The 13,413-nt window shown below is 41.7% G+C and overlaps 1 protein-coding gene across 1 annotated transcript in view; it reads right to left on the reverse strand.

Annotated features, from left to right (window-relative positions):
* MYO10 (myosin X) overlaps window positions 1-13,413 on the reverse strand; it is a 242,585-nt gene that overhangs the window by 71,957 nt on the left and 157,215 nt on the right. The window contains exons 15-19 of the mRNA XM_019518465.1: window positions 12,738-12,830; window positions 11,876-11,944; window positions 11,573-11,655; window positions 10,321-10,429; window positions 5,351-5,431 (exon numbers count right to left, since the gene is read on the reverse strand). Coding sequence (XP_019374010.1) covers window positions 5,351-5,431; window positions 10,321-10,429; window positions 11,573-11,655; window positions 11,876-11,944; window positions 12,738-12,830 — 435 coding nt within the window. The remainder of the gene's footprint in view (window positions 1-5,350; window positions 5,432-10,320; window positions 10,430-11,572; window positions 11,656-11,875; window positions 11,945-12,737; window positions 12,831-13,413) is intronic.

Genomic DNA, 13,413 nt, shown 5'->3' on the forward strand with positions numbered 1-13,413 from the left:
TCAGGTCCCTTCTGACCCTAGAAACTATGAAACTATATCTATCAGCTTACCACTACGTTGGAGGAACACATCATGGGCTCAGTGAACAAGTGTTCACCAGGGCACCCTTGGGGGGAAAACCAGGAGTAACGGCCACAAACTCCCGGAAGACCGTTTAAGGTTTAACACTGGGAAAAATTTCTTCAAGGTGTCCAGACTGTGGAATAAACTCCCTCCTGGAAATCTTCAAAAGGAGACTGGACGGTCACCTTGCTGGGGTCACCTGACCCCAGCTGTCTTTCCTGCCTAGTGCAGGGGGGCTGGACCCGATGATCTTGCGAGGTCCCTTCTAGCCCCTTACCATCTATGAATTGAATCTTCTAGCCTGAGTCTCTACTAGTTCACTATTTAGCTACCAGGTGAACATAGCCAGAGGAAGGTTTTGCTCACTGTAATGTGAGAGTGACTTGGTCTTGCTTTCCCACATCACATGCTGTATTCCTGAAATTACTGCATAACCTTTTCAGGTCTACCACTGGAGAAAGATTATTTTGATCCACAGAGAGACCAACAGTTTTTCATGGTTGCCTCTTTGGGCTGTGCTAATTTAGCTGTATTTCAATCTGGGCACTTAAGTTTAAATATTCCTGAATAGCCTCAGGTACCGCTGATATAATTTTATGATTATCAGGCTCTCTCAATCAGTATGAAAAATATTTAAAAATTATAAGCTTAAAGCAAGTCAGATAGCTTGGTGGCAGCATTAAGGGTCAGACGGAGACCCAGCTAAAAAAATAACATTCCACAGTCAGATCACTGAGCCCAAGAGGATGATCTGATTTCTTTGCCTAAGGATACTGAATATTAATCATGTTTTTAATGTTTCAGAGCTATTTTACGAAGACAGTTTTTAAAGCAGTCGCTGTGTACAATAGATTTGTCTACTACCTCACACTAGCGGACATGCTGTTGGCAACTCCACTAAGGCTATTAAGTGGTCCTTTGCTTCAAAGGAGACTGGAAGTGCCTAGGGCCATACCTTGATCTCCTTCTCTGGCTCTGTCCCTGGGAATTTGGTTGGTAATCAAATTACTTTACTGTTGGTTTTCCCAGTATGAATACTGGCTGTGATTACAGGAGTTCTGAGCCTCATGGAACCTATTGCTGATTCTATTCTGCTAGCTTACATTTTGAGCTACAAGTTGTTCTTAATTATGTGGTTTCAGTTGGTCTCTCTCTCTCCTTTCCCCATCCCTTTAAATTTTACAAAACAAATTTATTGCGTCTCATGTCTTCATTATAAGTCTCCCCAAATGCTTCACAGAATTGAGTTCTATGGTTACAGTGGGGCACACGGGGGTGTCAGCTGTGATACGGTGAATTAAGATAAAAGTCAGTGGATGATTTTAAAAGGTATTGTAAAACTGTTACCCACCTGAAGCCACTGGTAAAGCTCTTATTGACTTCAACAGAGCCCAGAGAGGGCCAATTTTGAACTAGATCTTGATGGTACTGACGGGCCAAAGGGAATGTATAAAGAGCAAGGATGCTGGGGCTTTGGTTCTCTGTATGAGCATGAAGGAAGGTGGCAGCATTCTGCACACGCTAAGATACAGAGGGCAGAGTTTTGTGGAGGCTGGACTGCTCTAAACATCAATTCCAGCAGATGTGGGGCTCAGAACTGTTGGCTGAAATGACAAGAGGTCACATACTCGGTGTGCTTCCTTAAGAGAGTTGCTCAAATAAGAGCAGATCTTGTTCTGCTATAGGAATGCCTTAGAATGTGGTTTTTTGCCAGCTTCTGTAACATTTCAAAAAAATTCATATTTTTAATCCAACAGAAATCCAGTAACGGCTGCAAATGATTCCAGCTCTTCCTCACTACAATATCCAAGGCAGTAGGTAAAGGACTGCCCATCATAACTCTCTGCTTTTCAAAACTTAGAATTTTGTCTTCAATTTGTCTGATTCCCATTGGTAAAGAACTCAAATGTATGAGTGTTTTCCTACCCCTGTTTACTTGCCTTCTGGAATTAAAAAGCCTTCTTTTACTGATGGGCATTGCTTGCCTGTACTAAGTAAAAAGGGCTGTAACTGGGCTAGCAAAACATCATTTTTGCTGTTATATCGTCTCCAATTGTCTCTTCTTTCCTCAATACAATCTCTCAAAATGCAGCACAAAACCTCTGTCTCCTTTCCCATCATTTTTAATCTGGCAACTCTGCCATGCTAAATTACATCATTTTTAAAAAGTGAAATGCTAGCTGGCTGTTACTGCTCTGTTTGGTTACCTGCAATAAAAAGCAGGGACAGGCACACTACCTATTTATAGCATGACAAGTACAGCTAAAGTCATTCAAGTTCTTGCTTTTTCTAGTTCTCATTCCTCTGTCTTAACAGCTATTCTGAATTGCTTGAGTTCAGCTATTCTGAATTGCTATCTCCATATCAGACCCTATAAGACAGAGTTGTGTACATGTCACCAGATCCCAGGTAATGCAATCACAAAGCTAATTTCTCTCTTAACAAAGTTGGCTCTGAGTTATACAAATTGACACACCCTTCTCAGTAAATAAAAATCATATGTTAATTTTGTTGGTACAAACAAAGGAAAGTCATATGACAGGACAAGCTACAAAGGATTCAATTCACTTCTGAAGTAGTCAAACAATAGGTCAGAGGTAGTATTCAAGGGCTAGGTCTTTTTTTAAAAGCTGCTTTTTAAAATTAATAAAATGTCAATTCCAAAGTAAACCTGATGATTTCCATTAATAACTCCCAGGTTAAACTTGGTTGTAGGGTCCAGATCCGAGTCTTTAGAACAGTGTGCATCAGGAACAACTCCCTGGGCTTCACTGGAATTGCATTGATGTAAATGCAATGTAAATTACACTAAAATCAAGTTCAGTGTTGTTAAAGTTCACTGTCATTCGCCCTACAAAGTCTAAAGGAGGTGTGAGGAAAAGCAACAACAGAATATGCACAAAACTCCATATACATTTCCTTCTCCTGTCTCTCTGAGGTCTGCAACCTCAAGAACCATAAATAAAAAGCCCTGATTAGTGATGTATTAATCTACCTCTTTTAGTAAATCAGCACTTTAAATATAACCTGAAGATTTTTAGTCTCATTTCCCAATACTTCAGAAAGAATTCATAAGCTACAGTAAGACTCAGTGAAGTTGGTGGAACCCAGAGTAAAATGGATTAAACTTAAACAAAGACTCCCAATATTAATTTTTTAAAGGAAATTGCAATAGTCAGAAGTGTTTGTTTTCTGCCCCTCCCATTTTACATTAAATCTTTTACCTACTTGGTGGTGAGGGTTAGTACATGGCTGACTCCTATCTCTTTTACCAAGCTATCAGTTTAGTTCCTCAGGACTTCTTGTTCAATGAAGTCACCTTATATTGATCTGTCTTAAACGACAATCAACGTAAATCAAGCAAAGTCAGGGAACACATACTCTGCACAGGATTGTGCTGACAGCTTGCTAACGTGTTGAAAGTAGTCATTTGCTGTTCCCACACACAATCCCACACCTAGATGCCATTTCTTGCTGTAACATCAGTTCCAACTCTCAAGCCAGAGGCTTTACAGTTGCTGATTTTTGTGAGCAGTTTTATTTATAGTAGATATGAAAAGATTAGTATTGCACTATATTTTCCCTGAATTTGGAAAGTCTGAGGGGAGAGTACTGGAAGTGGAAAGGGCTATGTAGGAAGCAATGGCTGCTGGTTAGGGTGGTATCATGAAATTAAGGATTCTGAGCAGGAAGGGTTAGTTGCCATTCCGGCAAATACAAGGATGATGTATGTGTGATGCAAATGACAACATAATGCAATGAGTGACCAATCCCTGCATCATTCCTGAGTTAGCTGGGCCCTGCACTTCTGCTGTGCGTGTGTCTCTCAGCTGCAAGAGAATATAAGCAGGTGAGTCATTCTGACCCTAAACACTCCTCTCCACCCTTGCACAAGAAGGTCCCATTACCTGTCTCCTTAATGATGTTCAAAACCCCTAAATACCAGTGCCAAGATACCACATAGCCTGCCTCACAGAACATTACCCAAAACACCAGAATTTAGGGCAACATTTTCCACTCAAAGATAAAATAAAAAGCAGATAGCAGCTACAGACATTTACAAGGTTTGGGGGCTGCACTATAGCCTGGACTGAAAATGAGGCCAACTGCTGATGTTTTTTTGCTCCCCTGAATCAAACGTCTTGGCAGATGCCTCACAAAGTTAAAAATAAAACTTTACATGCTTCACGAAGAATGCATATTTTAACCTATAAGCTATAAACCAGGGGAGGGCAACCTGCAGTATGAGTTCCACAAGTAGCACAGGCAGTCTCTGTGTGTGGCACATGGTAGACTGACTGGGGAGAAACAGGAAACAGTGGCAAATTAGGCAGAAAGCATAAAGCAAAGCAGCAGATTGGGCAAGGAGTGGAAAGCTGAACAGCAGGTCAGGCAGGGGAAGGGGATCAGAGTTGCCCTTAGTGAGGATGCCAATCTGATGTGTGGCAGACCTGCCAAAAAGGTCATCCCTTACAACTATAAACAAGCTTGTGAATTTGTTAACATCTCTTCTTATTGTATTTTCAGCAAAAAGAAGCCATCTTCATTGATAGTCTCAAAAAAGGGACCATTTGGTAATATCAGGACCAGATCAGCACTATCAGCCTGAATGTCAGCTGGATCAGTGGCTTTTTATTTGCTTCGTGACCTCATAGTACCACAAAGCCTGCCTCGTACTTGCCTTCCACTGGGCCTAGGTGGATTCACAGGTCTATGCGGTGATTAACTGCTTTGAAACTGACTTATAACCAGTCTTACTTTAAATATTTCAGCACCTTACAACATAAGCATGATCTGACCGGTTGTGTTATATAGATGTGTTATAAATGTTAAGTAGCAGAGAATAGGAAAAAATACAAAGTTACTGAATTGCGAAGTAGTAAAAGCAAATAAACACTACTGCTAAAAATTGTACTTGTATAAGTAGCCATCTTTATTAAGTAATTTCCCACCTTGAAAATCATCATAGAATCCCCAAATGAAAAATGTACTACTGTGCTCCACCTTTGGAAGGTTTTTGGTCAGGCTTTTAAGCAGCTTTTTCAACTGTGTTTCACATAACCAATAGTGCATAGTGCCCATGAAACACCATCATGAAAAACAAACCCAGACATAAGGGCAGCAGAACAAGGGAGATTTCCAGAGTGCCTGCCCACTTGTGGAATCATTTGCAAAGTCAGTGCAAAATGTTACAATGCTGACCTGGATGGATGCAAGTAACCATGCAAAGCAATGGCAATTTAGGCCTAAGGGGTTCTCAGAAGTCAGAAACAATTTAAAATCTTACCTTCTGCATGTTGGGCTTGATGCATCGAACAAAGAAAGGATTAGAAGAGCTTAATGTTGCCATCAAAGAATGCAGCGATTCCTAAAACAAAGGTAGAAAATAAGACAGTACTTTACAAGAGGACTTCTACTCCATGCTTCAGAGCTCTTCCTTGCAGGCACTACCTTTAGCAACACCTAGCGGTACATATTGGAAATTACAACAGCACAGTATGCTTTCCCACAAGAGAAGTGTTCGTACTAACAAGTATGTATGAATAACTACGTAGTTGAGGCCAGCTTTTGAGCACAAAATGCTCTTCCAGACCTCTGGGAAAGAGGCAAATAGAAACTAAGCAAAATACCAGTAAAACAACTTTTTCTTAACTGTAGTGAGTAAATGTAAGTGATCACTTAAAAAGAGAAGTGGGCAGGAAACTTGTAGAATAAAGAAGTTGTGCAGTCTTTACATACAGGGTATAAAAATTGTCACCACTTCTTTAGCGTAACAAAACTCATTTATCATCATAAAAAAAATCTTTTCTGAAGGGACATCATTAAATTGAAAGACCATGGCTACAAATACCACTTAAGGCAGTGAGTTCTCAACAAGAGCGATGTAAGATTCTTTCTTGTGCCGGGAGTACCATACATTAGCACTGTTAGGTGTGCAAACATGATTCACAAGATAAACCCAAAGTTTTCAAATGGGCATCCAAAATGTTAAAAACATTGTGAACTATTGTGTTCTTTCTAAGTAATCTGCAACAGAAAAAATGTTCTATTACTTTTCTGTAGTTGGAAAGAAGAGAAAGAAAACTCAGAGCTGGCATTTTCCAAACTGTCTCTCAAATCTTTCAAGGGGTACCTCAAGTCTAAACCATTGATTTAAGTGTTGGATCAACCCTGTATCATGATCTATGTCAGCAGATCATGTAAGCAGATTGCTCTGCCCATAGAAACCCTAATGCAATCTCAGAGACCCAGGTAATAGTTTAACCAAGGAAAACTTTACAAAAATATTCTGTCCCCAGTGATTCCCCAGTTTTCCTACTCTGTACATTAAAAGAATGTAATGTCTAGCCAGCTTTGCTCTTTTTCCATAGAGTCAGTCAATTTCTCCCTTATAGTTTCATAGTTAGTAGGGTCGGAAGGGACCTGAGCAGATCATCAAGTCCAACTCCCTGCCATGACAGGAAAGAGTACTGGGGTCAAATGACCCCAGCAAGGTGATTGTCTAGCTTTGTCTTAAAGACCCCCAGGGTAGAAGCCAGCACCACTTCGCTTGGAAATTGGTTCTAGACCCTAGCCGCCCTGATAGTGAAGTAGCGCCTCCTGATGTCTAATCTGGATCTACCCTCTGCGAGCTTGTCACCGTTATTTCTAGTGACTCCTGGTAGTGCTCAGGGGAACAGGGACTCCCCCAGTGCCTGCTGGTCCCCTCTGACTAGTTTGTAACAGGCCACTAGATCCCCCCCTCAGCCTTCTCTTGTGGAGGCTGAACAGGTTCAGGTCCCGTAGCCTGTCCTCGTAGGGCCTGCCCTGCTGCCCCCCTGATCATGCAAGTGGCCCTCCTCTGGACCCCCTTCATGTTGTCCACATCCCTCTTGAAGTCCGGTGCCCAGAACTGGACGTAGTACTCCAGCTGCAGCCTGACCAGTGATGCATAGAGGGGGAGTATCACCTCCTTGGACCTGCTTGACACTTATAGAACAGATACTTAGTCAGTAAGAGAGCAGAAGCAGCCAAACATTTTTAAAAGTTCTTAAGATATATATTAAAAATTAAATATTGTGCTGAATATGAGAACTAGACGTTTAAAAAGAACGAACAAAAATTGCCTTGCAAATGTTCTTTTAACAAAAGTATATCTTTTACTGAAGGGCGGCAGCTATGATATCATCAAATCTACCATGTAGCTGAAACCCTTTTCTCCATTTAATAACATTCCCATAATAGCCCTAGCAACAAAAGCAGCATGTTTACAGTGCTCAATAGAAACAACACAAAACACAAACTATTTTCTCTTTAGCAGTAAGAGAATTCTGGTTGTACAAAACAGTAGAGTATAGAGCAAAATATCATTATCAGAACCCCTCACCAACTAGGTTGTAAGGGACATCCTAACCCCTTTGTTCACATGCATTATTTACATGCAAAATCCTAACTCAGTCAATCTTCATTTTGTGTCTGCATGTTCCATTTGGATAATTGAGGTCCCACTTTAGCTCATACTGCCGTCTCACCAATTACAACATGAAGTGGTTAAAGTAGTACTGAAATGAGTTGCTTGTACAAATCCATTACTAGGATGGGGGAGGGAATTACTTGAAACTGGAACAATACTCTCAGTGTGGCTGGTGAGGCTTTGCTTGCTAAAGAACAAAGAGGGCAAAGAACCAAACAGCAAATGTTACACAGGAAGGGCTAAATGTTGTGGCTGCAAAACTAAATATTTACCTCTTAGGAAAAAAATAATAGCTTGACTTGGGCAGAACTGGTGTGAACACTGCATTTATGGACAAGTTGGCTAATTCTCCTGGTTTCTAACAATGGAGCCTGGTGCTCACAGTAATCACTTTGTCAACGTACCTGGGAAAGCAAGGGCACCTGAACAAGGACAGGAAGGTGATATATTCCATTTTCACAGGCAGTTCTGGATGCAGGTGGTCAGGCATCATGACAGTGCTGGGCATCCTCAGATCCCCCACCCACTCCAGTCAGTAGCATGTGAAAATGTTCATCCCACACCCCCTCCAAGAGCATTCTGAATCCACACTGTTACCAGCAAGACCAATATATCGATAGCTAAGCTGTTATAATGAACTAGCCAACTGCCCATCAAGAAATATCTGAGGGGGGGAGGGGGAAGGTTGCTGGGATGGAGTGTCACCACCTAACTCCCCATGCTGCTGCTGTTCTGCCTCTTGCAGGGAGCAGGGTTGGGGAGCTGAGGCCAGCACTCCCCCACCCTCTGTCCGGTCCTCGGCGCAGCACTCCCCACGCTTGGAGCACTCTGATTGACTGTTTCTGTTAGCCAATCAGAGTGCAAATAAAGTGTTACAGGTGGACAGACAGACAGAGAGACTTAGGCTTTTACAATATTAAAATGGGATGGGTGCCTTTCCTAGTTTAATTTCTTTACATTCTAGGCTCTGAAACAAATCATGACCTGATGGAGAAAGACGACAACTTTATTCTTCATTTCTTCTCACCCTTATATAGACATTTACACTTATGTAAAAAGTGTACAACACTGCCGTTTCTGTATGACAACATCTACCATTTGCTTTGCACAGGTATAATTGATTGCACTGGAGCAATATGTAGGCCTGTCGCTCTCCAAAAGGCTAACAAGAGGAGTGGGGAGGATGTGCCATTGCATCTCAGGGCACTCCACCACTATGAGGCGGCACTGGGTACCAGTCAGGGGTCCCAGCCATTTCTTTAGTTTCATTTCTTTATGCAGTTTGGAGTGTGCTACAAGTGTTAACCATAAAGGGTAAACACAGCATTCTTTTTTATAGGAGCATTTCAATGTGCATTTCAATGCAGCAAACAACTGCCAGAGCAGGGTTTCATTTTTAGCATCCCTAGTGGGTTTGACTCTCTCCTGGTCACACAATTCTCTCTCTCTCTCCAGCTCTCTCCCCCTTTTCAAACCCACTTTTATGCTAAATTTCAGCCCAAAGCATTTTCAATAGCTGCATTGTAAAAACCTCATAGAAATGCAAAATGTTTTTCCAACCCTTGTGCTTGGATGCAGAGTAACTTTTTAACAAGGGATTTGGTGCTTGCTTTTTTCCAGGGTACAAGCATAATTTCAGGGCCTTATGTCACTTTAACAGCTGCTTTTGGATTATGCATTTGCTCTTTGAAGAATGAGACTGAAGGAACAGAGTAAACTGAATAAAGTGAACAAGAAATGGTACAAGAAATAAGAATCTAATGAAATACCGCATTTACTTTAATCTAAGATGACCCTGAATTTAAGGCAACCCCCACTAATTAGATTCTCTACATGGAAAATGTATATATTTGTTATACTTTTCTATGTACAGTATCTAAATATTGATTTATCCTTCCTGCTGCTGCAGGGGATCAGGCAATCGGAAAGCAAGTAATGTGGGGAGATCAAACAGTTTGTCTCCTACTTGCACCTGCCCTTCCACCACATATATCCCCTGTGTGCCTCCCTCCCCCCACCCCCCCAAGCTTGTGTTCCCCCTTTTCTCCAGCTTCTGTTCTTTCTCTTCCCTGCCAGCCCCTGCTCTGCTCACCACTGACAGGTTCTATCCTCATTATAGCCTAGGGCACTGATCATGGCTTCAGCCCAGTCCCCATAGCACCTGTACAGGCTGCACAGGGCTGAGCTGGGGCAGTGCTCAGTGCCCTGGGCTGCAACATTCATAGAGCCTGCCAGCATTGAGCAAAAAGTAAGGGAGGGAGGGATAGGGGCAGGCAGGGGAACAGAGCCTGCGTGGGGGCAGGGTGGGGTACAGAGCAGGGGGAAGGAGAGGCAGGCAGGCAGGCAGTAGTTATGGCCCGAACCCCAGGTAGGACCTGCCCCCCTCCCTCACCCTGGTATACAATTCTAAGATGAAGGGCTATTTTCCCCACACGTTAAATAGGGAAAATGCCTCATCTTAGAACTGAGTAAATACAGTAAGGTAGGCCAAGACCATGGGAAGGTCTTTAAAGTCAAAACAATAAATAAACTAACTAAGAGCAGCAAGAGTTCCTGGAAGGGGATGGCAGAAAGCTTTGCTTCTTCCCAATATCAGCAGAGCTGATTGGATGATAAGTTACCATAGCTTCACATAAGAGGAAGCAACATTTTGGTTTGGAAATTTTTCAGCGCCAAGTACAGCTTTAAAGCCTTCAAATCCTCCTCCACCTCCTTATCTCCAGCCTAACTGCTCCACATTTTTGTGGACTAGTGGTTATACATTGCGTCTCACCCACTGACAGAGCACAGCAGACTTAACAAACCTTGAACTGTAGACTGACAGTGGGTTTCCGGTGCTTGCTTCCACATTTAAGCGTGTCTTGGTTGTTGCGACTTGACACATGTTCAAACAGATCATAGATGAAATCAAGCCTGAAATGGGATAGGAAGGATCTTTAAAACATTTTTTGGGAAAAACCACTACTTCACCACATTACAAGTGATGCCCTTTAAAAAAAATCTTGCTTATTTCCCCCATACCCTCAACTACGCAAACTGTGGGACCAAGAAAGAATCATACAAAACTGAACGCTTCATTGTCATACATTCTCAGCCAAAACTCTAATTTGACCTTAATAATGGCTACACTTGCATAAAGACTCAGAAATAACACTTCACGTTTGTTTTGCTTAATGATGCGACATAACCACGAATGGGAATGAAATTTCGGAACCTAGTTCTGTATGGTGTACATACACTACCAGCCTGCTATACTCTCACCCCTTTTAGACATAACCATTGCCTGAAATTAACTAGATCCACTTGATCCTTCCACTGGTGTAAGTGGAAGGAGAATGAGGCCCTACAGCATTAAATCACAATTACCTGTACATTTCAGCTGACAGACATGTCACTCAGGCCTCACAAGAAAACAGAACCACCCATGCAGACAATTATATATTTATTAAATGAGTTACCTTCATAATGTGCCCAAGAGGTTTTGTGAGCAGCATAAATCCTTTGTGAGACAAAAGATGGCCCAGTAGTCAGGACTAAGGAAACCTGAGTTCAATTCCCTGCTCTATCACAGACTTCCGAAACAACATTGAACAAACCTCTCAAGGCCTCAGGTCCCAGGCCTTGCCTTTAAATTCTGTGCACTCAAAACTACAGCTAAAATTGAGAGAAGCAGACCATGAGAGTTTAAGGAATGCAGAATCAGCTGCCATATGTGATGCATTAAAATGCACACACACTCACATTAGGTCAAGTGTCTTGAGGATGCAATATATCATGGGTCAGATTCTAATGGCCTTCCTTATGTTAGCTTAGCACCTTGTTTCTACAAAACCCCCACTGACATCTTCAGGAATAAGATACTCTGCAACGTGAGGGAGGGCATTTGAATCTGGCCAAGGCAAGAAGCAGGACCATATTAGGAATTATATTCAAAAGATGGTTATTTAATGCCATTTGCTTGTTGTTCACTTCTCACTAACAGTCTGATATGGTCTAGCTCTTATTGTCTGCAATGCTAGCTGAAATCAGGACACTTAGGAAGCCACACCTACAGACCTGCTTTCACGTAGCAAGTTCAGAAGATCGTCTCTGAAAGTATCTCTGTTCTTCTCTAAGAAACCCCTGACATCATACTGGACCTATTTAAAAAACAAAACAAAAAAAAAACACACATGGAATAGGCTCAAGTAAAAATCCCAGTCACCATGCACCCCTCACAAAGGCAGTACTGTAAAGAGAATGGAGGGAACAGAAAACTTAATTTAATTTAATTTGTGAATGGACTTAGGGTAAAATTAAACTGATGCTGAAACACTATTTGGAAGCATGTCAGCAAATGAAAAAAGAAAAGATAATTACCTCCCCAGCATAATGCTTCACTCCAAAGTTGTGAACAGCAACTCTTGGTTTCACATAAAAAGGATTGTTCTAATTGGGGAGAAAAAAGAGTAAGACTAGTTAGGAGAGGGTGAAGGGACTTGGAATAATATAACGCACAAATTTAACACCCTCCCCCACCCCTCCCACACCACCAAATCTAGACTGGTAATAGGACTGCCAATCTAGAGTTGCTTCAAACACTGTAACTGTGGATTTAGGGTACATAGAAACACATTATATGAAAACTAAATTATCAGGTACAAGTACAGTAGGTGAGAAGGGTCAGTCTCAAACTGCTTTTGTCAGGTCAGGGATTTGCCATATGCTTATATTAAAAGGCGCTCTTACACTAATTCTAGGTTCCAGAATAAAGGTGGTGAATATGGCAAATGGATTAATAGATTCATAGATTGTTAGGGCCTGGAAGGGACCTTGTAGATCATCGGGTCCAGTCCCCCTGCAATAGGCAGGAAAAGACAACTGGGGGATGGACATTCCAACCTGTCACATCAGTGTAAACCCAGAAGAACTCTGGTTAAAACAACATAATTATCTCAGATTTCCATTAGTGTAACTGAGATTAAAATCTGGCCTATTGCAGAACCTTTCTATGCAGCAATCTGGGCATATGCAAAACTCCTTACTCACACTGTTAAAGGAAAGTATAGTTTCAGATGACAAACTTTATCATATCCCCACAGAAGCAAATGCCTTGGCAAGTAACTTCTACAGGAGTAGGACAAACCCAATACTTAAAGTAAATATTACGGAAATAAGATATGAATCATGAACTTCCACAGAAGCAATGGTACGCTAAATGAATCAGCAAAGTTTTACATACAGAATGCTGGGCATGTAGCTTCCCCAACAAGGTGGAGTCTGTAGCTTGAGGAAAATGGCTCTCTTCATTGGTAAGTGCTAGCAGACCAAGTTTCTTGATCAATGAAAAGAGAAAAAAGATGAATTAGTCCATAGATTGCTTGCATCGATTTTTTTTCTGTCTCAAAAAAAGTCCCTTCTATGTGAACATCTTCCTGAGGTGGTTGTCAAATAGGATGCATCAAGATAGGAATAAAGAAATCAATAGTTATAAAAACCCTTAGAGGAAACTGCAAAGTCATTATAAAAAAAGGATTCTATATCCCCTGTGCTGTTTCCAAATGGCAGCTATTGCAGAAGTGAGCACTTTTTGAGTTCTAGCTCTTGTTTAGAGGAAGGGGATTTACCCTCCATCTGTTAAATGAATTATTTCTGGAGTGGGGCAAGAGTCCCACCCCTGTGGGAGCTAAGAATTACAATGGGCCTATGGGTATAAAGGATTTCAATCTGAGGTTGGAGATGCTTCCAAATGGGCCCCAGAGCTGCTCCTGTCATACACAGTCAGCTCCTGATAGCTGCATCCTGTATTAGGACTCCATTAGGCCTTCCAGAGTCTTTCTGGAGCAACTACATTCAAACGGTACGTACCCTCACTATTACAATGCTCTGGGGAAGTAGACAGGTAGCACTGGTTCTAC

Source organism: Gavialis gangeticus, unplaced genomic scaffold, assembly GCF_001723915.1.
Source record: "Gavialis gangeticus isolate Ggan-Ray unplaced genomic scaffold, GavGan_comp1, whole genome shotgun sequence".
Taxonomy (NCBI): domain Eukaryota; kingdom Metazoa; phylum Chordata; order Crocodylia; family Gavialidae; genus Gavialis; species Gavialis gangeticus.